This window comes from Chionomys nivalis, chromosome 1 (assembly GCF_950005125.1).
Source record: "Chionomys nivalis chromosome 1, mChiNiv1.1, whole genome shotgun sequence".
In the NCBI taxonomy this organism is placed as follows: Eukaryota; Metazoa; Chordata; class Mammalia; order Rodentia; family Cricetidae; genus Chionomys; species Chionomys nivalis.
Window position 1 is genome coordinate 24,302,849 of NC_080086.1, and position 23,414 is coordinate 24,326,262.

The window sequence follows — 23,414 nt, forward strand, 5'->3', positions numbered from 1 at the left end:
TTGATATTTTTAAAGACAGGCACCGTTCATCTTGAGGTGGATGGTAAAAGTAGAGACAAATTGTTTTGATTTTTAAGGTGTAGAAATTAAATATAATTGTGCATAAAATATAGGTAAATGAATTTTAGCTGCCAAGAAAATAATCATTCTTCTTTTAAATTTATACAAAAATAGATGATTTTATTGAGGTAACCATGCCTAGAAACAAAAAATCCAAAACTTTGCCAAAGGAGTTAAAGCAAGACAAACCAAAACCTAACTTGAAGACTCCCCAGAAAGAAGACATCTTACCAGCGAAAGCCCCTAAAAAAAGGTGAGAGGTAAGACACAGGAAACACATGGTCCGTCAGCTTTGTTCATTCAGTACCTCAACTTAAATGGGAATTTGAGCGGATGGGCTGCCGTTTGTGGCACAGGGAGGTGCCATTAAGTGCTTTCTGACTCTCTGGCTTGAAAAATAAACCACAAACATAAAAGAGAAAACCTGGGTTTTTTTTTTTGTTTGTTTGTTTATTTTATTAATAACATTTTGTAACATTAAATAATGATGTTACTAACCCTGCACCTATTTCTGCCCCTTCAGATCTCACAAAGATTCTTTGCTAAAAGAAAGAGTAAGTGTAAGGACAATTTTAAGACAAGCATTTTAAACCAACACAGAGAATGCCCTATAGTGTCTAGACTAACCCTGACATTTCATCATTTGGTGCCAAGAAGAAGAAGACCGTCCCAAGGGACCCCCAAATTATAGTACAGAAAGGATATGAGTAGGGGGATGGGTACTGATTTACTGTCATGGGTCCTCTGTGAAAAGTTAGTTAGCATTGAGAATGTCATGCTGTTTGTTTCTACTTTTGAATGTCATGAATGGGATTTTAAATATAAGAAAAACTCAGCCCATAAGTGGGAGACGATATTTGCAGATACAACTTAAGTAACTTGGATCCAAAGTATATAAAGAACACTTAAGCTCTGTAGTAAAAAGGCTGAAGTCCAATTTCAATGTATAAAATCTGAATAAGCATTTCTCCAAAGGTACAGAAGTAATCCGCAAACAAACAAGAAGATGCATGCCATCATTAGCTGCCAGATAAAAGTAGAAACCACGGTGTGACAATTCTTACCCACTAGGTGGTGTTGATAAGTGTTAATGAAGATGTGGCAAAATAGGAATCTGAATCCATTGCTGCTGGTGGGATTGTAAAATGATGCAGGTACCCAAGAAAATAGATCAGCAGTTTTCATTATGTTAAACATAGACCTGTTCTATGCATGGCTTAGGTAGTACTCAAGGAAACCGAAAATATGTCCATCATGTCAGTGTTTATAGCATGTTCATAGTATTAATAGGAAAACAACTGGGTGTCTGTCAGCCAGGGATTGTTAGATAAAATGAGTTCTCTTTTAGGGCGCAGACAAAAAATGACCTACAGATACATGCTGAAATGTGAACGAGCCTGAAAAATGTCATGATTTCTACACCAGACACAAAGCCACATATTATATATTATCCCATTTGATGAAGTATCCAGAATAAACTAATCCATGCAAACAGAAGATGGATTACTGGTTGTGTGGGCCTGAGAGAGGGGAGACGATGTCCCAGGTAGGGTCTCTCCTAACATGATAAAACACAACAGCCCAAAGAGAAATGGGGAGGAAAGGGTTTCAGCTTAGAGTTGCACAGCATGGTCCCTCACTGGGAGAAGTTAAAGCAGGAACCTGATGGTAGGAGCTGATACAGAGGCCATGGAAAAATGCTGCTTACCAGCTTGCTCTTCATGACTTACTCATCCTGCTTTCTTATAATACCCAGGACCCAGCCCAGATATGACACCACAGTGAGCTAAGCCCTCCCACATCAAGAAAAATCACAGGCTTACTCATAGGTCCTTCTGTTGGGGGCATTTTCTTAATTGAGGTTCTCTCTTCCAAAATAACTGTAGAGGGTAATCGGGAATGGCTGCTGATGAGTATGAATAATGAAAGGTTCTAAAATTAGATGGTGATGATGCTTTCAAAACTCTGAAGATAACTGCTGAACTGTCTTTAAAAGGATGTTGTGGATTTGGCTTCGGTGGACTAGTTCCTGCCTTATGTGCAAGAATTCTTAAATTTTATTCAGCAGGAAGACCAGAAATTTAAGGTTATATATTTTTATTTATTTATTAAAGATTTCTGCCTCCTCCCCGCCACCGCCTCCCATTTCCCTCCCCCTCCCCCAGTCAACTCCCCCTCCCTCAGCAGCCCTAAGAGCAGTCAGGGTTCCCTGCCCTGTGGGAAGTTCAAAGACCTCCCACCTCCTTCCAGGTCTAGTAAGGTGAGCACCCAAACAGCCTAGGTAGGCTCCCACAAAGCCAGTATATGCAGTAGGATCAAAACCCAGTGCCTTTGTTCTTGACTTCTCAGCAGCCCTCATTGTCTGCTATGTTCAGCGAGTCCGGTTTTATCCCATGCTTTTTCAGACCCAGTCCAGCTGGCCTTGGTGACTTCCCGATAGAACATCCCCATTGTCTCAGTATGTGGGTACACCCCTCGCGGTCCTGAGTTCCTTGCTCGTGCTCTCTCTCCTTCTGCTCCTCATTTGGACCTTGGGATTTCAGTCCAGTGCTCCAATGTGGGTCTCTGTCTCTGTCTCCTTTCATCGCCTGATGAAGGTTAATATCCAGGAGGATAACTATATGTTTTTCTTTGGGTTCACCTTCTTATTTAACTTCTCTAGGATCACGAATTATAGGCTCAATGTCCTTTATTTATGGCTAGAAACCAATTATGAGTGAGTACATCCCATGTTCCTCTTTTTGGGTCTGGCTTACCTCACTCAGGATAGTGTTTTCTATTTCCGTCCATTTGCATGCAAAATTCAAGAAGTCATTGTTTTTTACTGCTGAGTAGTACTCTAATATGTATATATTCCATACTTTCTTCATCCATTCTTCCACTGAAGGGCATCTAGGTTGTTTCCAGGTTCTGGCTATTACAAACAATGCTGCTATGAACATAGTTGAGCATATACTTTTGTTGTATGATAGGGCATCTCTTGGGTATATTCCTGTAGGGGAGACCCAGCCAATCACCTTGCTAGCAGGGGGTGGGGTCCCCTGAGGAAATTTTTTACTTATAAAGATTGCGGGCGTGCTCCCAGCCGTCTCTTCTGATTTCCTGTTCTCCGCTGGAACTTCGGTTCTGTGAGTCTTTCCCTAATTAAAGCTGAATATTTTATTATAATTTCTGTCTGCAGTTCATTTACGCCGTGACATATTCCCAAGAGTGATATTGCTGGGTCCAGGGGTAGGTTGATCCAGAATTTCCTGAGAAACCGCCACACTGCTTTCCAAAGTGGTTGCACAAGTTTGCATTCCCACCAGCAATGGATGAGTGTACCCCTTACTCCACAACCTCTCCAGCAAAGGCTATCATTGGTGTTTTTGATTTTAGCCATTCTGACAGGTGTAAGATGGTATCTTAAAGTTGTCTTGATTTGCATTTCCCTGATCGCTAAGGAAGTTGAGCATGACCTTAAGTGTCTTTTGGCCATTTGAACTTCTTCTGTTGAGAATTCTCTGTTCAGCTCAGTGCCCCATTTTATAATTGGGTTGATTAGCATTTTACAGTTTAGTTTCTTGAGTTCTTTCTATATTTTGGAGATCAGACCTTTGTCAGTTGCGGGGTTGGTGAAGATCTTCTCCCAGTCAGTGGGTTGCCTTTTTGTCTTAGTGACAATGTCCTTTGCTTTACAGAAGCTTCTCAGTTTCAGGAGGTCCCATTTATTCAATGTTGCCCTTAATGTCTGTGCTGCTGGGGTTGTACGTAGGAAGTGGTCTCCTGTGCCCATGTGTTGTAGAGTACTTCCCACTTTCTCTTCTATCAGGTTCAGTGTGTTCAGACTGATATTGAGGTCTTTAATCCATTTGGACTTGAGTTTTGTGCATGGTGATAGATATGGATCTATTTTCATTCTTCTACAGATTGACATTCAGTTATGCCAGCACAATTTGTTGAAGATGCTCTCTTTCTTCCATTGTATACTTTTAGCTCCCTTATCGAAAATCAGGTATTCATAGGTTTGTGGGTTAAAGTCTGGGTCTTCTATTCGATTCCATTGGTCGACTTCTCTGTTTTTATGCCAATACCAAGCTGTTTTCAATACTGTAGCTCTGTAATAGAGTTTGAAGTCAGGGATGGTAATGCCTCCAGACGTTCCTTTATTGTATAAGATTGTTTTGGCTATCCTGGGTTTTTTGTTTTTCCATATAAAGTTGATTATTGTCTTCTCCAGATCTGTGAAGAATTTTGATGGGATTTTGATGGGGATTGCATTGAATCTATAGATTGCTTTTGGTAGAATTGCCATTTTTACTATGTTGATCCTCCCAATCCAAGAGCAAGGGAGATCCTTCCATTTTCTGGTGTCCTCTTCAATTTCTTTCTTCAAAGACTTGAAGTTCTTGTCAAATCGATCTTTCACTTCCTTGGTCAGAGTTACCCCAAGATATTTTATGCTATTTGTGGCTATCGTGAAAGGTGATGCTTCTCTGATTTCACTCTCTGCTTCCTTATCCTTAAAGTATAGGAAGGCAACTGATTTTTTGGAGTTGATCTTGTATCCTGCCACATTACTAAAGGTTTTTATCAGCTGTAGGAGTTCTTTGGTAGAGTTTTTGGGGTCGCATATGTATACTATCATATCATCTGCAAATAACGAAATCTTCTTTCTTTCTTTCCAATACGAATCCCTTTGATCCCCTTATGTTGTCTTATTGCTATTGCTAAAACTTCAAGCACTATATTGAAGAGGTATGGAGAGAGTGGACATCCTTGTCGTGTTCCTGATTTTAGTGGGATGGCTTTGAGTTTTTCTCCGTTTAATTTAATATTAGCTGTCGGCTTGCTATGAATAGCTTTTATTATATTTAGGTATGACCCTTGTATCCCTAATCTCTCCAAGACCTTTATCATAAAAGGGTATTGAATTTTGTCAAATGCTTTTTCAGCATCTAATGAAATGATCATATGGTTTTTTTCTTTCATGGATTACATTGATAGATTTGCGTATGTTGAACTAGCCCTGCATCTCTGGGATGAAGCCTACTTGATCATAATGGATAATTTTTCTAATGTGTTCTTGGATTCAGTTTGCCAGTATTTTATTGAGAATCTTTGTGTCGATGTTCATGAGTGAGATTGGCCTGTAATTCTCTTTCTTGGTTAAGTCTTTATGAGGTTTTGGTATCAGGGTGACTGTAGCTTCATAAAAGGAATTTGGCAATGACTCTTCTGTTTCTATATTGTGAAATACATTAAGAAGTATAGGTATTAGCTCTTCTTGGAAGTTCTGGTAGAATTCTGCATTGAAACCATCTGGTCCTGGGCTTTTTTTTGGGAGGGAGGTTTTTGATAACAGCTTCTAATTCTTCGCGACTAACAGGTCTATTTAGATTGTTCACCTGGTCTTGGTTTAACTTTGGTATATGGTACTTTTCTAAAAAAAGTCCATTTCTTTTGCATTTTCCAGTTTTGTGGCATATAGGCTTTTGTAGTAAGATCTAATGATTCTCTGAATTTCCTCTGTGTATGTGGTTATGTCCCCTTTTCATTTCTGATCTTATTTATTTGCGTGTTCTCTCTCTGTCGTTTAATTAGTTTGGATAGGGGTTTGTTGATCTTGTTGATTTTCTCCAAGAACCAACATTTTGTTTCATTGATTCTTTGTATTGTTTTCTGTGTTTCTATTTTGTTGATTTCAGCCCTCAGTTTATTTCCAGTCTTCTACTCCTCCTGGGTGCGTCTGCTTCTTTTTTTTCTAGAGCTTTCAGGTGTGCTGTTAAGTCCCCAATGTGTGCTTTCTCCGTTTTCTTTAAGTGGGCAGTTAGTGCTATGAACTTTCCTCTTAGCACTGCTTTCATCTTGTCCCATAGGTTTGAGTATGTTGTCTCTTTATTTTCATTAAATTCAAGAAAGACTTTAATTTCTTTCTTAATTTCTTCCTTGACCCAGGTGTGGTTCAGTAGTTGACTGTTCAGTTTCCATGAGTTTGTCGGCTTTCTGGGGGTAGCATTTTTGTTGCCTTCTAACTTTATCCGTGGTGATCTGATAAGACACAGGTGGACACTGATATTTTTTTGTATCTGTGGAGGTTTCCTTTGTTTACCGAGTATGTGGTCAATTTTCGAGAAGGTTCCATGAACTGCAGAGAAGAAGGTATATTCTTTTTTATTTGGGTGGAGTGTTCTATAGATGTCTGTTAAGTCCATTTGATTCATTACCTCCAATAATTCTCTTAATTCTCTATTAGGTTTCTGTCTGATTGACCTGTCCATTGGTGAGAGAGGTGTGTTGAAGTCTCCTACTACTAGTGTGTGTGGTTTGATGTCTGCCTTGAGTTCTAGTAATAATTTCTTTTACATAAGTGGGTGCTTTTTTATTAGGGGCATAGATATTCAGGATTGAGACTTCATCCTGATGAATTGTTCCTGTTATGAGTATAAAATGTCCATCTCGATCTCTTCTGATTGATTTTAGTTTGAAGTTAGTTTTGTTAGAAATTAGTATGACCACACCTGCTTGTTTCTTAGGACCATTTGCTTGAAAAACCTTTTCCCAACCCTTTACTCTGAGTAGATGCCTGTCTTTGTGGTTGAGATGTGTTTCTTGTAAACAGCAGAATGTTGGATCCTGTTTTGGTATCCAATCTCTTAGCCTGTGCCTTTTTATAGGTGAATTGAGACCATTAATATTAAGTGATATTAATGACCAGTGGTTGTTTACTCTGCTTATTCTTATTGCTTTTGGTAGAAGAGTTTGTGTGTCTCCCTTCTTTGAGTTGTGCTGGTTAAGGGTTGCTAGATGCCTGAGTTATTGTAGGCAGTGTTGTCAATGTTGGATTCCTTGGGTTGTGATTTTCCTTCTATTACTTTCTGTAAGGCTGGATTTGTGGCTATGTATTGTTTAAATTTGTTCTTATCCTGGAATGTTTTGTTTTCTCCATTGATAGTGAACGATAGCTTGGCTGGGTATAGTAGTTTGGGCTTGCATCCATGGTCTCTTAGTTTCTGTAGTACCTTCTGGCTTTCATGGTTTCCATAGAGAAGTCAGGTGTAAGTCTGATCGGTTTACCTTTATAAGTTACTTGACCTTTTTCCTTTGCAGCTCTTAATATTCTTTCTTTAATCTGTATGTTTTGTGTTTTGATTATTATATGGTGAGGGGATTTTTTTTTGATCCAGTCTATTTGGTGTTCTGTATGCTTCTTGAATATTCAAAGGAATATCTTTCTTTATGTTGGGAAAGTTTTCTTCCATAATTTTGTTAAAAATATTTTCTGGGCCTTTGAGCTGTAACTCTTCTTCTTCTATCCCTATTATTCTTAGGTTTGGTCTTTTTTATTGTGTCCCATATTTCCTGAATGTTTTGTGATGAGAATTTGTTGGCTTTGCTGTTTTCTTTGATCAGTGTGTTTATTTTCTCTATGGTGTCCTCAGAATCTGAGATTCTTTCTTCTATCTCTTGTATTCTATTGATTATGCTTGTTTCTGTAGTCGCTGCTCGTTGACCTAGATTTTCCATATCCAGCCGGTCCTCAGTTTGTGTTTTCTTCCTTGCTTCCATTTCAGTTTTCAATTCTTGAACTGTTTCCATTACCTGTTTGATCGTTTTTTCTTAGTTTCCCAGGGAATCATTTACATATTTACTCATTTCTTCAAACTTTTTGTTATACTTCTCATCCATTTCTATAAGGGCATTTTTTACATGTTGTTTAAGGGACTCTATTGCTTTCATAAAGTCAATTTTTTCCACTTCTTCTGTGTTAGGGTGCTCAAGTCCTTCTGTTGTAAGATCATTGGGTTCTGGTGTTTTCATGTTGTTTTTCAGATTGTTGGGTGAATTCTTGCCTTGGCGCCTGCCCATCTCCTCCTACCGATGCTATCTAATGGGTCTTCTAAAACAGGATTAGGTTTCCCTGCTGGCCAGGGGCCCCGCTTACAAAATGCCCCTGCTCTGTTTCCTGGCTCCCGCCGCGGGCCAAGATCCCTCTCACCACTCAGAATGGTCTTCAGGAACAGGACCAGGCTCCCCGTTCGCCAGGGACCTCACCAACAAAAGACCTACCACTCTGCAGGCCAGCCACCAAAACAAAGAAACTCCCGCTGCCCTCTGCCCCGCACACCCGACCCAGCGCCCAAACAGGCAGAACTGGGTGATCCCGCGGCCCGCGGAAGGGAGGGAGAAGGAAGGAAGTCCCTGGGCACAAGCTGGGATGGGCCAGGGAGAGAGAGGTCGCAGCAGAGGAGGAGCAGCCCCAGCAGAGGTGAGCAGCCCCCGCAGAATGACCGGGGAGTCAAGGGGGCTGGGGAATGCCCCCGCTCCGTTTCCTGGCTCCATTTCCTGGGTCCCGCTGCGGGCTCTCATCACTCAGGATGGTCTTCAGGGACAGGACTAGGCTCCCCATTCGCTAGGGACCTCGCCAACAAAAAGCCTACTACTCTGCAGGCCAGCCACCACTTGATTTAATTGTAGTGGGACGATCTGCTCTCAGTGTGGGCTTCACTGTTTCATGCTTGGACCATCAAAAAATATAAGTATAGGTCTGCGCCGTGTCTGCTCCGCCACCGCCGCATCTGCCTTAAGGTTATATTTTTGCTAAGTTTTGAGGGTAACTTATGGTACATGGTGCTCTATTTCAAGAGAAGAGGAGGAGGAAGAAAACTTTTATAATACACGAATTATACCTCAATAAAACCTTTTTACAGTTTCATACAAGCATAGAATTATTAAGACCATATTCATCCCCACCAGTATAACTTAGTTAAAAAATAATAAGTTCTTCAAGGTCCATTTCAGTTTTCTTCCCTTTTGTAACTTTTCCTCATCTGTCTTTGTGTTTTCCTGTTATACTCATTAGAACTGTTGGTCAACTTGAGCAGGAAGGCTTTACAGTCTGCCTTTTTGGGGCTAATTATTGGTATGGCTTATTCCTCCACCTTCCTAATTCATCTTGAAGACTCCTTGAGGGTACTTTTAGTATTCCAGCCAGGATAGTGTCTTTACACAGTATGTAGCAAAATATTTGTTAAAATCTAGATTGGGAGAACAGAGGTAAAATTACATCTGCCACATCAATGGATGAGATGAAGAGCTCTCTGGGAGGGAGTGATGTTTGAACTGAGTCTGTCTTAGGTTAAACCAGAGCTTTGTAGGCAGAACTGATAGTGAAGAGAAAGGACAGTGGCAGGAACAGTAGTCACCAGAGGAGTGAGCTACTCCGGCCACACCTGTACTCTGTGTAACGCAGCCTCACTACATTTTAGGAGTCTCGAGTCACATTTTTAGATAGTAGCTTCTCTTAAGTACTAATATAGGAAACTCTGAAACTTTGTAGATTTAATGGTATTAGTGCTCTAATTGAAATTAAAACCCCGTTGTTATTCCTGCATCTATTTTAGGATGGCTTTAGATGACAAGGTCTTCCAGCGAGGCCTAGAAGTTGCCCTGGCTTTATCTGTGAAGGAACTTCCAACAGTCAGCAACCAAGTGCAGAACTCTCAAGAAAAACGTAAGTCTATTTTCTGTGTGACTATCTTTAAAAGCATCTTATGGTTTTTGTAATCATTTTTTAGGGTAGGCCTTCACAGAGAAAAGAACACATTTTGAGCTATAAAAAGAGCACTTGACAGGACCCCTGTGGGTTCAGTTTTTTATTATATCAGTGTCCCACAAGTTTATTTCTTTGTTTGACACAGAGGAGCCTAGGATTTAGACTGTGAGGTGGGCTGCTTGGCAGCATGGTGCTGCGCCCTAAGAGTCCAGTCTGATCAAATGCTCTGCATGATCCTAACAGCCCAATCCCTTATCTTTTACATCTAAATTTCTTGACCATGACCTAATGGTGATAATTTGTGTGATCTATTAAGATTAGAGGCACGTTAGACGCTCACTAGACTTCAGAGTATGACTTCTCAATTTCTCTGTGATTTTTCACCTTTGAATATTTTTTCTGTAACCTTGTAGAGTATGATGATCTGGGTATGGCTTTTACTTTAAGTTAGTTACCTCTTTAAAAATCAACCATTTTGATTAGGAAGACTATTAACCAGGGATTGTCATGTACTATATCTAAAATTACAGGACTAGGACTCATCTCAGAAGACTCTGGAATGTATAATAGGAAATTTTCTTGCAAGTAGCACTCACTAAATAATGTTCTTCACAGCATAAGGACTTAATGTCATATCAATATCATCATTTAAAGGTCCCCTACATGCTTGAGTTGATTTGTTTTATGGTGCTATGGCTGAAATCCAGGGTGTCACACCTACTGTATAATGCGTTGTTTTTAGGCTGTAATGATTGGAAAGAGTTTGTATCAACAGCTTTTCTGTTGCTGTGACATAATGCCATGACCACGAGCAGTTTATAGAAGACGGTTTATTTCGGCTTGGGGTTCCAGAGCCTTAAGAGTTTATAATGGCAGGGGGAACATGGCAGCAGGTGCAGGAGCAGAAAGCTGACTGATCACCTTTCTGTTCACACCCAGGGAGCTGAGAGAGTGACCTGGAAGGGGACTGAGCGTATAGAGTCTCGAGGCCTCCAGTGACTTCCTTCAGGAAGGCTCCACACCCCAAACGGTGCTGCCAGTGGGGCTCAAGTGTCAAATGTGTGAGCTTATGGGAACAGTTCTCAGTCACGCACCACAGAGCTTAAGTTAGCATGGCATGGATTTGTCCATACAGAAATGATACTTATTGACTATATGTGGTCATATAATAAGAAGTTCCCACTTGAATTTAATCTTTCACAATTATAGATAGGGAAATTAAATCTAAAGGTGATAAGCAAGTTTTGTTTTTTTTTTTTTGGAATCTGACTATGAACCTGAGTCTTACGTTAGCGCCCAGACTCGTGATATATGCTGGGTCCTCCAAGTAAAACCGCTGGGCTGGTCCATCCCAGTCTGTGTTCGTATGTTTCAGTGGTCATCTTCCTCCTTTTTAGACTCTGACTGATTAGGATGCATCTGAAGTTCTTTGCTTACTTCCTGTGCTAGGCACTGACAAGCAAGGTGATAGGAAAACAGAAATGACGGATAAGTCTCCTTCTATCTCTAACTTCAGTGTAACCAGTGATAATTCAGGTAAGTTTTGATGTTAATAGCAGTTCTTTTTATTCACAGTGCTATTTTTCTAACTTGTTTAAGTTATTGCGCCTGTAGCTAGAACAAGTCTTCCCGTGTCCCAAGTCTGTCTCCTGGCCTTTGTTTCTCTGTACTTTGGTCTTACTCTGACTGCAGACCTACTTTCTTCACCGCTGGACAGTCATGACTGCTCAGGCCCTTCATCTACAGTAAGTGACCACTCAAGGGCTGTGTCTCTCTAGTATCATCTGCAAAGTTCTTTGGCAGTGACTCTTTAAGGTCTCAGAATTACCCTTTTAAAACCTAAGTCTAAGCCCGGCAGTGGTGACACAAACCTTTAATCCCAGCATTTGAGAGGCTGAAGCAGGTAGATCTCTGTGAGTTCGAGGCCAGCGTAGTCTACAGAGCGAATGCCAGGACAGACTCCAAAGTTACACAGAGAAACCCTGTCTCAAAAAAACACAGAAAAAGAAAAAAAAGAAAAACCAGTCTTTTGCTGAGAGACTGATGATCTTCATCCCAGTGGCCTGTGTAGTGTCATATTGGGAGCAGAGAAGGGCAACAGATCCTAGAGTCTGCACAGAGTTCTCACTGCTGTTCCTGTCTCCAGAAGATTTGGACAAGATGATGGAGGAGGGGGGCGCTGGCAGTGTTGAAGGGGAAAGAAAAACATCTAAAGCCAAGGCTCAGCGGAGTCGGGTGCCTTCGGAAAGCAGCAGTGCTGGTGACACTGAGCCGGACAGCGCAACTGGTAAGTTCCGCCTGCTTCAAGTTAATTCGATGGGAATTCAGTAAAAACTTGGAGAGCAGGATGTATGCAAAGCACTCTGTTGAGCCTTTAAAGTCTGTAAGCTCATATAGATCAGTTAAATTGAGCTCGGCCACAGAGGGAGAAACTGTCTAGGGGTAACCTTTAAGCCATGTCTGGACAAACAAGCAGCATTAGAAAAACCAAGGAATGAAGTCACACTTCTGACTGAGGGAAAGGCATGAGCAGCAGGACGGACAAGCAGTCAGTGGGATCTTGGGGAAGAGGCTGGAGAGGCAGCCTGGGCTGCCACTGGCTGTGGAGCAGCTCTTAGGCGGTTATAACAGGTTTCAGCTTTTCTATAACTAATAGAAACTTAGGAAGTATTTTGAGTTGAAAATGGTATGAAACGATTTTACTATCAGTTGTTTTCAGACTTAGTAGAAATTAGGGTGAAGGGAAAATATGGTGACTTTGACAACATTGTAATGTGTTAAAAATTTAAAAGAATATCTCTATACATTAATACCAGTCAGATACAATATTTTAGATTTTAACCTTCTGTCAACAAATAACAGACCTGTTCATCGACACTCATTGAACAATGATTGGTGCTTATGATGTTTGCTGTAATCTAGGTGTGAGATAGTAAGGAGCAAAACTGCTCAAATTCTAATGAGGTGTTACAGGCGGTAAACACACGGGTAATGTTTCTAGAGCAATGGTATGCAAGCTGAGGGGCCTCGGGCAGCTCAGTGGTAGGGCACTTGTCTAGCAAGTGTGGATTCCAGGGTTTGAGACCTGGAACTGTAGAAAATAAAGCACTACAAAGGAGAAGGAAATGTGGGCTTATAAAAGGCTGGTTGGTGGGAATGAGGTGGGATGTGTAGTTTTTTGGTTTTTTTTTTTTTTCAGAGGCAAGAGCATGCTTGTATGTTGAGTGACGGTGAGGCCGTTGCATTTGAGGCAACAGAAGTCTCCGTTTTTAGGACAAAAACAGAATATGTAATTGTCTGTTTTAGGTGAAGATTCAGAAAATGATTCTAATTTTGAGGAGAGTGAAGGAAGTGATGAGGACTTTGCAGTGAGGAAAGGTAAAGCCAGAGAAAAGAAGAAGAAAACAGTGCAGAGAAAACCTGTGGTAGAGAAAGAAAAGCAATCAAAACAAAAAACGGAGACCTCAGGTAAGCCTGCTCCCAAACTCGTCATTTTGTTGAGTCCTGTTCGTTGTGTTTCCAGATCTTCGCCTTTGTCCCCTACAACATTGTGCTAATGCTCATCTCTAGTCAAAAGGAATCGTGGGTAGGGAGAAAAGCTGAGAAGGCTGAGCTCTAGTAGCCACATGAGCGATGAGTGTGGGCCCTCCACCATCAGCACACGGCCATCCCTGCCAACACCCTGCACCCACATCTACCCTCAACACTGACATTCAGAACATCTCAGTATATGTTGGAACCTACATATCAGTGAGGGCCAGGAACTCAATCCCAGGTTTGTTCATTCGGAGGCTGGACCATGCTGTTTGGGTGTTTAAACAGTGAGGCCTGTATGAGCTTAAGTCCTTGCTTTTCTGCATGACATGATCTCTGTTTTGAGGACTCATTTGTAACATCTTAGTGTCATTTTACAGTGAGAATTTGTGACAGCTTGGACATGGAGCACCTGTTTGTTTGTTTGTTTGTTTGTTTTTCGAGACAGGGTTTCTCTGTAGCTTTGGAGCCTGTCCTGGAACTAGCTCTTGTAGACCAGGCTGGCCTCGAACTCACAAAGATCCACCTGCCTCTGCCTCCCGAGTGCTGGGATTAAAGGTGTGCACCACCATTGCCTGGCTGGAACACCTGTTCATTATATTAAAAAGTTAGACTATTTTTGAACCTGTACTCTATAATAGATTATTACAAAATGCAACTTTTATTAATAAAATTAGTTTTACTTATTCATACCAGTTTTTTTGCCTTACTTTCTCAATCTTCCTGCCTCAGTCTTCTGGCGGGTGTCTTATCATCATGACCCAGTAAGGAGTTTTTAATTTGGAAGTCACTTCTGAGAAAACTTAATATTGTGAACAGCCAGAATCCTTTTACATGGCTGTGGGTACTGTTGAGGACCAGCTTCGACAAAAATACTTCTTACCACGGTAGGGGCGCAGGAATTGAAGACATATAAGTAAAGAATATGAAGACACATAAAAATAATAAGACAGAAAACAGAAAGTATCGCAAGGGCATTCCAGGGGCTGAAATTTGCCCTTGTTTATTTTTCCACAGCTTCTTTTATACCCAGTGTAAACTGGGGAAGGGGGGAGTAACAAAAGACTTTATTGAGATGATCAAAAGGATAACTCACACAGTTGCATTATCACTCTAAGACACCAGATCATTAGCATTCTGTAGTCTAGGTAGCAAAGCTGCTCTAGGTCCATCCCCAGGTGACCTCATAGTTACAAAAGAAGGAGCAGAAGTACATTTGCATATCCTGATCACCTGTCTTAATTTCAAAAGAACCAAGCAATCACATCCTGAGTTGGGACACACAGCTATGTTTGTCAATCTCCAAACTCTATGACCTGCAGACAAGGTTTGGAAATGGGCCTGCATTTTTCGGTCTCCACGGGTACATGACTGTTGTGATGAGGCGAGCAGGCCTGCTTTTTGTCCCACCCAGCTCCCGCATGGTTAGCTTTACACCCGGAATAACAACACACAAATTGTATTCATTTAAACACTGCCTGGCCCATTAGTTCTAGCCTCGTATTGGCTAACTCTCACATCTTGATTAACCCATTTCTAATAATCTGTGTACCAACACGAAATGGTGGCTTACCGGGAAGATTCTAACCACTGTCCATCTTGGGTAGGAGAAGCATGTCGTCTGTCTGACTCTGCTTTCTTTCTCCCAGCATTCTGTTCCGTCTACTCCGCCTACCTATGTTCTGACCTGTCAAGCCAAGCAGTTTTCTTTATTAATTAACCAATGAAAGCAACAGATAGATAGAAGACCCTCCTACATCACATGACCATACCCTGATTGTACTCCTCACCTTTCCACCATTCTGACTCCTGCTCCACCCGCATTAAACCAGTGCAGGAGCTTGTGCTCTGGCGCTGTGTGCTCTACTCTCTCTACTGAGAAAGTGTCCCTTGACTCATCTTCCCCCTCAGTCATGATTCCACTACGATAACCTCCTCTACACATAAACACACGAGATTCCAAGGTCCCTTCCTACTGAGCATTCCTGGAATCTCAGCACAGTGCAGTAGACACAGCTCTTCACTTTGCTTCTTCCCACTGATGTGCAGTGCAGGACAATAAGTTTCTTGAGAAAAAAACTGGCCACGTAGTGTGTTCTTTGTAACCTTAGGGTCTCCAACACATGCAGAAGAGTTAATATTTGAAAATGGCTGTAAGTATGACCTTAGAAGTCAAACCTGATTTCTGATATGGGCTCCAACAATAGCTGTCCAACTGCTTAACCTCTGTTGGGTTATCTGACGGGGTAGTAATCCTGAGGTGGGCATTGTCGTAAAGGGTGAAAGATGTCTGGCACACTGCCTGGCAGAGAAATGCTAATCCAAAACCATGTCCTTAGACTTGCTGTAAGTGGTGTTTGGACTTTTGAGACCATCTCACTTTGTAGCCCATGGTGCCTCTTGCCTCAGCCTCCGGAGTACTGACTGAGAATTCAGGCAGGTTACTGACTGGGAATCCAGGCAGGTATGGCCTCAACTTGATAGTAAATGATTTATTTATTTATTTATTTATTTATTTATTTATTTATTTATTTATTTATTTTGTGATCTGTGCCTTTTGAATTTTTTGGAAGGTATGAGATGATTTTTATACATATATGTTAGACTTGAATATTATCTTTCTGTATGACAATTTTTTATGGTTTTTCAATGACTTAAGTAGTTGTGGCTCCAGCTACCATCAAGTCACGATCTCCATCCTTACCCGAGGCAGTTGGACTTTCTTCAGAGGCCGTTAGGAAACCAGCAAATATGTGCAGCCCTTCAGCTGAAGGCAAGAGGCCCAAGTGGGTCCCCCCAGGTATGGTAACTTGTTATCGAGGGCACCAGCTTAGAAAGCTGCCATTGGCAACTCTTTCCTAATCGTAGGAGTTGTGTGTGAGCAGGTCCCATGTTATTTCATGTTCTCCGAACCAGTGTCTTAGTGTTTCGGCTTATCGTCTTACTATTTATTAGGCATCAAGGTTGAGTATGATTTGTTTTCCTTACTATATATAAAACTGCAGTAAACAGACATTCTTATTTCAGAAGTCTGCAGATACATCCCTGACTATCAGAGTCAAGAAGCATTAGTGAAGTTTTTTTTTTTCCCCTGGCAACAAAGTTTTGCCTCAAGATCTGCTGACCTCCACAGTTTCACTGAGTTCTCAAGCCTGGGACATTTGAGCATTGTAACATGTATCAAATATAAATGCCTTGGCAAACTTGTCTTTGTCTTTATGTGTGTTTTGCTGCACAGCCAGAAAAGTTGAAGACTTTGAAGGTTTTGGAGTTGGGGTTTCAGATTGTGATGTTTAGCCTGCCCTATGCTCTTCCTGAGCTCCAGTGTGGGTCATTCTTTGATGTGCTGCTGAGCCTGACGGGCTCTGTAGAGCAGAACAAAACTTAGCCACTTGTTTGCCTCTGTTTTCTTGCAGCCGCCTCCGGAAGCAGAAACTCCAACAGTAGCCCACTGGCAGGAGCACCCACCAAGTCCCCAAGTCAGAGCCTTCGCTTGGGCCTCTCCAGACTAGCACCAGTTAAGTGTTTGCACCCAAATGCCACAAGTAGCCAAGTGCGGTAGCAGGAAAGAACCTGTGGGACCCTTGGTCCTGCAAGCCGGTTGTTGTATTCAACTTGTATGTAGAGCAGCCCTTTATTGAGTTCAACGAAGGATCTCTGCCTGTTTTGTGATTCTTTTTTTGTTCATTTTAAAGTATTTTTAAGAAAAAAAGCAGGGCCTTGGAAGTTTTGGGGTTTTCCTCCCCTGTTGCAAATTCCTGTTGTGGTGGTTTTGGTGGGTTGATGAAGAGCGCATGTCATCCGTGGGTGGGCGGGGCTTGCTCCTCTACTCGAAGGTGACCACGTTTAAATTCTGAGACGGGAAGTGGAGGGTGAACAGATCACGGCGGCCTTAGTTTAGCTTTTCCTTTGCTGTCCAGTCATCCTCGTCAGTCTTCTGCTTCTTGGTGTCAGCATCATCATCCTCATCGTCTTCAGCTACCTGCTGCCCATGGGAGCCTCAGCTTCCTCATCTTCATCTCCATCCTCTTCCTCACCAACACCTTCTTCCTTCTCCTCCTCTTCCTCCCCACCTTCTTCCTCTTCTCTGTCTACCTCATTGTCAGCCTCGTGCCCCCCATTTTCCTCATTAGCATTGCCATTGGCAGGTGCGTCTCTTCCATTCTCTGCCTCCTCCACAACTTTTTTCTTCTCCTTCAAGTCCTTGGTGGTGATCTTGGAACTGGTATCCACAGCCGCGTCTGACATGGTGGGGCACTCTGGTGATCTGCTGCAGCGAGGGCGAGAGGAATCGAGTTTGAGGACTCTGGTGAGAGCGCTGCCTGAGTCCTCCACGGAAAAGGAGGAGGTGGGCAGGTGGGCCACAAAGGCGGCTGCAGCAGGCGCCGAGCAGGACCGGGAACAATGCCCTGTTTGTGATTCTGGTCTCAAAGCTTTTCTGTCTTTTAGCAAAGGGTTCTCGGGGCTCCTCATGCCACTCCTGGCACATCTTTAGTTACATGGTATGTCTCCCAGCTCTGTCTGCTATACAGCACCCTAACTGAACTGTTCAGAGTGTTTGGCAAGTGGGCATCTGGGCTCCTTCAGGAGGGGTTTCTAAAATTTTTCTCACCTCCATGTTTCTTTAGGTTGTTACTAGCTTGATGTTTATCCAGGTCTTCCTTTATAAGAATTCTTCTTGTGTACATACTAAAATGATGACTATACTGTAGCATGTGTCCCCTACATGGGAACAGATGGTTATCTACAGCAGGTAGAATTTAAAAACACTTTATGAACTTTTCATTGTCAAAATTTAAATAAAAATGAAAATGTTAAAAGTGTGTTCTTTGATACTATGGGTCTGTCTGTCTGGGTTTGGTAAAATGAGTTTTCCATGGTCAGTGTAAACCAGGGGATGCAGTGTCTCCATCACTGCAGATTAGCTGGAGCCCAGAAGACTGGCTGTCAACTTGTTACCCTTTATTAGCCAGTGCAGCTTTTCAGGAAGCTGAGATTCATTGTCAATAAAAGTAATTGTTTTTATGGTGAGAATATCAACTTGTTCCTGATCGCTTTTTAATAAAAAATGTAATGTTTACTGTAAAATGTTCAATGCCTTCCCTAGTTCTCAGCTATGAGACATCTGCGTTACCACAAGCAGAAGCGGTTTTGAATTGTGATTAAAGTGAGTATTTGCCTATTGCTTTTGTAAATTTTCCTCTTACATCTTATATCATTCACCACATTTTCCTCTTACATCTTATATCATTCACCACATTATCTGCTCCCCTGTCCCCCTTAAAATCCCAGTCTTCAGTTAGTGTTCTGTATGATTTGGATTCTGAGTTTTGAGACAGGGCTTCCTGTTGTAGCCCATGCTGTTTCTGAACTCAGGTCATCCTGCCACAACCTCCCCAGTGGTGCGCGCCTCCATACCCACTGAGTTGCCTGGTACTGAGTTAATTTGTAAGCTTTGAGCACTAACAGCTCTTAAGTGATATTAACTACTTACTGGCCCTCGCTTGAGGGACTTGGGATTTCTTGTGAGTCATATTATTACTTTGTAGTTAAAGTTCCCTCAGAGGCTGGAAAGACAGCTCAGTGCTTAAGAGCACTTGCTGCTCTTGCAGAGGACCCAGACTGGATTTCCAGCATCCACATCCAGTGGTTTAAAACGGCCTGGAACAGGCTGGATGGTGGTGGCGAATGCCTTTAATCCCAGCACTTGGGAGGCATAGGCAGGCCTGGTCTACAGGGTGAGTTCCAGGACAGACTCCAAAGCTACACAGAGAAACCCTGTCTTGAAACAAAACCTGCCTGGAACTCTGGCTCCAGCAGATCTAACATCTTCTTCTGGACTCCATGGACACCTGCATCCCAGTGGTACATACACTTACATACATACACTCAGACACACAGTAAATAGAAATCTCCCTCAGTGTGTTAAAACTTGCCTAGCTACAAGCATTGATAACCATCAGTTGTCAGCCTCGTCTTACCTTTTCTTCACCCAGTCTTACCTACCCCATTTTTCTCCTTTGGCTCATGCCGCACCTCCCTGCCCACTCCAGCTTTCTGGTCGTGTGTTACCTTCCCCACTTCTGCGGCATTGTGTCTGTGCTTTAGACTGCATCTTGTTTGTCACACAACCTATTGCCTAGTCCACTGATAACTGATTGAAGTCAGTCTCTAGAGCAGTGGTCCTCAACCTTTCTCATGCTGTGACCCTTTAATATAGTTCCTTGTGGAGAATCCCATCCATAAAATTATTTTCTTTGCTACTGTTATGAATCATAATGTAAAATTTCCAGTGGTCTTTGGTGACTCCTGTTGGACAGGCACCAAAGTGGTCACGACCCAGAGATTGAGAACCACTCTAGATCTTTCCAGGTCCAGTAGCCAGCCTGCTTGCCCTCTTTCCTTTTTCTCCCATTAATTTTTCTTTTGCTTTTGAAATAAGCCTACAGCGTGATAGGTTTCCGGGTATGGGTTTCATTCATGTTTTCTTTCAGTTGGTCCTCTCCACTTACCTCCCTGTTCTCTGGCTACTGTAGCACAAATAATAAAAACCCAGAGATAGATATTGGGGTTCAACCTGAAGATCAGAAAAGCAAAAGCAGCCTAGCCATTAGAGAGCTCTTACTTTGAAATCTTCGGAATGAATGAGTTCCTGTCTCCCCCGCTTTATATTCCTCTCTAATGCTGGCACTAAAGGTGTGTGCCACCACACCCTGCTGTGCATGCTGGTTTTATTTTGGGAAGGCTGAGTCAGAAACAGTATGGATAGCAAGGGAGTGAAGAGCAGAGGCCAGGGCACAGGCCAGTAGACATGATGGGTCAGAGGAAGGACAGAGCAGGTGGAAGAGCAGCTTTGGGAAACCTGGTTGGTGGCATAGTGTGACTGGGTGTGAAGGTGAGAGAATGGACTGTAAATCCTAGAACTGCACTGGGCACCTATGCTGACGGAGCTGCCAGCACTAACAGAGCTATGTTCATTATATTCTTTTCACAATAGCAAGGAAATAAACTCAGCATAGTGATATACAGCATAGCGGCATCCAGACATTGGAATTTTATTCAGCACTAACAAAGAATAAAATTGTGAAATTTGCAGGAAAATGGATGGCAATGGAGGGCTACTTTAAATAAGGGAGCTCAAATAGCATGTTTTCTCATGACGATCCTAGCTTCTGTGATAGCAAATATGTATATCCTCTAGGGGGAGAAAATATGGGTGAAGACCAGGAAAATGGGAGGCTCCTCCAGTTCAAGGTCAGCCTAGTCTAGTAGTGAGTTCAGGGCCAACCAGGGCTACGTATTGAAACTATCTAAAAAAAAAAAAAAAAAAAAGTCAATGCATGAACAACCCCCCTGCTTACAGTCTACACAAACACACTACAGTCTCCTGTCCTCCACAAGCTCCTTCAGGTACTCGCTTGTTAAAAGGCTAAGGACCCGTGATCCTCCTACCTCTGCCTCCTTCAGCAAATTCCTAACTGCTTCCTAAATATAACTCCAGTAGCACAGACACTATGAGCAGCAATTAATAAATGGGACCTCCTGAAACTGAGAAGATTCTGTAAAGCAAAGGACATGGTCAACAAGACAAAAGGACAGCCTACAGAATGGGAAAAGATCTTCACCACATCAGACAGGGGTCTGATCTCCAAAATAAACAAAGAACTCAAGATCTTGGTCATCAAAAGAACAAATAATCTAATAAAAAATGGGGTACAGACCTAAACGGAAAACTCTCAACAGAGGAATATAAAATGACTAAAAGACACTTAAGGAAATGCTCAATATCCTTAGCCATCAGAGAAATGCAAATCAAAACAACTCTGATAATCCATCTTACACCTGTAAGAATGACCAAGATCAAAACCACTGATGACAACTTATGCTGGAGAGGTTGTGGGGTAAAGGGAACACTCCTGCATTGCTGGTGGGAGTGCAAACTGTTACAGCCCCTTTGGATATCAGTAGGGTGATTTCTCAGAAATTTAGGAAACAACCTTCCTCAAGACCGGGTATACCACTTTTGGGTATATTCCCAAAAGGATGCTCAATCATACCTCAAGGACATGTGCTCAACTATGTTCATAGCAGCGTTGTCTGTCATAGCCAGAACTTGGAAACAACCTGAATGCCCCTCGACCGAAGAATGGATAAGGAAAATGTACATTTATACAGTGGAGAACTACACAGCAGAAAAAAATAATGACATCTTGAAATTTGTGGGCAAATGGATGGATCTAGGAAACATATTGAGTGAGGTAAGCTAGACGCAGAAAGACACTCACTTGTAAGTGACCTTTAGATATAAAGCAAAAAAAAAAAAAATCAGCCTACAATTCATAATCCCAGAGAACCTAGACAACAATGAGGACCCTAAGAGAGACATACATAGATAATCTACATGGGAAGTAGAAAAAGAGAAGATATCCTGAGTAAACTGGGAGCATTAGAGTCATGGGAGAGGGTAGAAGGGGAGAAGAGAGGAGAACAGAAAAATATATAGCTCAATGAAAACAATTTAAAAAACAAGGCTAAGGACTTGAGCACTCAAAACTCAACTCTGCTTCTTTTCAGTGAATCTCCTTGTGTCAGAGGCCTTGGGGAACAAGCCACTGTCAATTATAATTCCATAAGATGCTTTCTCAAACTTGGTACATCTCATGAGGAAGTTCTATCCCAGGCTTTTATCTACTTCTACATACTGTTTTTGAAGGGGCTTGGAAATTTTCCAGACTGGTCTGTCCAACTTTAATCTCAGAGTCCTGGAATTTCATTCATATCTTGACTGATCTGTGAATTGGAAAGAGAAAATGAGGAGGTGGGGGAGAGATGTATTTTTTTGGCTTATGTGGATAGTTTTGGCCTTGACTGGGGTAAGCATATTCAGCTCAGAGTCACAAAAAGGGCCTAAGCCGTTTCTACAGCAACGGAAGGAGGGTGTGGTCCTCCCTCAGCTGGGCTGCTGGCTCACCCTAAGCCTCTGCCGAGGTCCCTGTCTGTGACAGCCCGATGCAGCTCCTCCCACTTCTTGCCCTCACCGGGACAGAGTAAGCGAGCGCCAGGGAGAAGAGGCTTGCGATGGGCACAAACCCTGAGCCAGCTAGGGCCGGGTCCACATGGGGCAAGTGGAAAGGGAGAAGGGAAGTAAGAGCGAGGGCTGGGCCGGGTGCGCAAAGAGGAGTTTCAGGCCTTACCAGGCGCAAGCTCGTGAGAATTCTGACTCTCCTACTAATGGAACATTGTGTAGGGACTCCAGCGGAAGAAAGGCGGACTGGAATCCAACATGAGGGCATGAAACCACGAAACTGTTCTTTTCCACATTTGTTTCTCTCTCACACACGCCTCAGTCCTTTGACACAAGTGTCCCGAGGAATGCATGACCCCCATGCCCAGATCAACTTTCCTCAGTGGGACTTGCTTGCACTGCCAAAAACGGTTTGTTTGAGGGGTAGTGGGCACACAACTCTGACCGTTTAGTGTCTGAAATGTCCAGGCTACTTGGGGCTTAGGAAACGTCATCTTTTCAGACACATTTTTAAAAACGCCAGCTTCCACGATCTTACCTTTGGATGGAAACATTTCATAAGAATATCCTTTGTCTGGCTTGAGAGGTGAGATGGGGGTGGCTGGATTCTAATGAATCTTTAAACATGACCCATGCCTGTACTCTGGGAGTCAAGAGGCAGAGAAATAGGGGGATGGGTGGTAAGTTTGAGGTCAGCCTGATTAACATAACAACATAGCAAGTGTCAGGCCAGTCTGGGCTACAAGAGTGAGATTCTGGGCCTAGCCTTACTGGTCCTGGGACTTAACCCTTCTCTATTTCAGTCTTTACCCAGAAGAAGATGGGAACCTGAAGGCCTGTCTGGCAGTATGCCAACCATTCCTCTGATTTTACCCTCTCCAAGTCCATATTGTCTACACCTGAGCTAAAATGCATGCTTCTCAAACGTGGAGGATCCAGGGCAGCGAACTGTGCTTTTAGCTGACTTGAACCCCCATGTAAGTTTGCTGTGAGCAGCTCAAAAGAAAAGGCTAGTGTTGACTGTACTTATCGACTCACTAGAACCATCCAGAACCATCACGGGATACAACAGGCAGTGCCTGACCTAGCGATGATAACAAGACAAGACTCTCGGAAACGGTAGCCACTTTAGAAAAGATCACTGGAAAAGGAGAAAATTGAGTAAAATAACCACAGAGCAATCTTACCCTGCCATGTCTGTGGGATGCTCTATCATGCAAGAAGTTTGGGCAAAACCCCACAGTACGCATGGAGTGGAGT

At 42.5% G+C, this 23,414-nt stretch overlaps 3 protein-coding genes across 7 annotated transcripts in view; 2 read left to right on the forward strand and 1 right to left on the reverse strand.

Annotated features, from left to right (window-relative positions):
• Rad51ap1 (RAD51 associated protein 1) overlaps nucleotides 1-23,414 on the forward strand; it is a 31,177-nt gene that overhangs the window by 3,804 nt on the left and 3,959 nt on the right. The window contains exons 3-10 of one of the 5 annotated variants that reach the window (XR_009058008.1): nucleotides 175-313; nucleotides 9,444-9,553; nucleotides 11,045-11,131; nucleotides 11,742-11,882; nucleotides 12,902-13,063; nucleotides 15,792-15,929; nucleotides 16,546-17,631; nucleotides 18,237-18,296. Coding sequence is in view for 3 of the 5 variants with exons in the window: in XM_057785041.1 (XP_057641024.1) it covers nucleotides 175-313; nucleotides 9,444-9,553; nucleotides 11,045-11,131; nucleotides 11,742-11,882; nucleotides 12,902-13,063; nucleotides 15,792-15,929; nucleotides 16,546-16,691 (923 nt within the window). In the remaining 2 variants the exon portion in view is untranslated. Of the gene's footprint in view, nucleotides 1-174; nucleotides 314-9,443; nucleotides 9,554-11,044; nucleotides 11,132-11,741; nucleotides 11,883-12,901; nucleotides 13,064-15,791; nucleotides 15,930-16,545; nucleotides 18,206-18,236; nucleotides 18,297-23,414 lie in introns of those variants that run through there. The other 4 variants (XR_009058009.1, XM_057785041.1, XM_057785065.1 and 1 more) reach the window with 4 other exon arrangements.
• LOC130884109 (prothymosin alpha-like) lies at nucleotides 17,108-17,468 on the reverse strand. Its single transcript, XM_057785079.1, has one exon. It carries the CDS (start codon nucleotides 17,375-17,377, stop codon nucleotides 17,108-17,110), a length of 270 nt encoding a protein of 89 aa, XP_057641062.1. The 5' UTR covers nucleotides 17,378-17,468.
• The window catches only part of Dyrk4 (dual specificity tyrosine phosphorylation regulated kinase 4), a 40,285-nt gene continuing 39,009 nt past the window's right edge, over nucleotides 22,139-23,414 (forward strand). Inside the window, exon 1 of the mRNA XM_057785029.1 lies at nucleotides 22,139-22,176. Coding sequence (XP_057641012.1) covers nucleotides 22,139-22,176 — 38 coding nt within the window. The remainder of the gene's footprint in view (nucleotides 22,177-23,414) is intronic.

Coding starts and splice junctions, on each gene's coding strand:
- LOC130884109 (XM_057785079.1), bottom strand. CDS start 17,377: ATGTCAGACGCGGCTGTGGATACCAGTTCCAAGATCACCACCAAGGAC.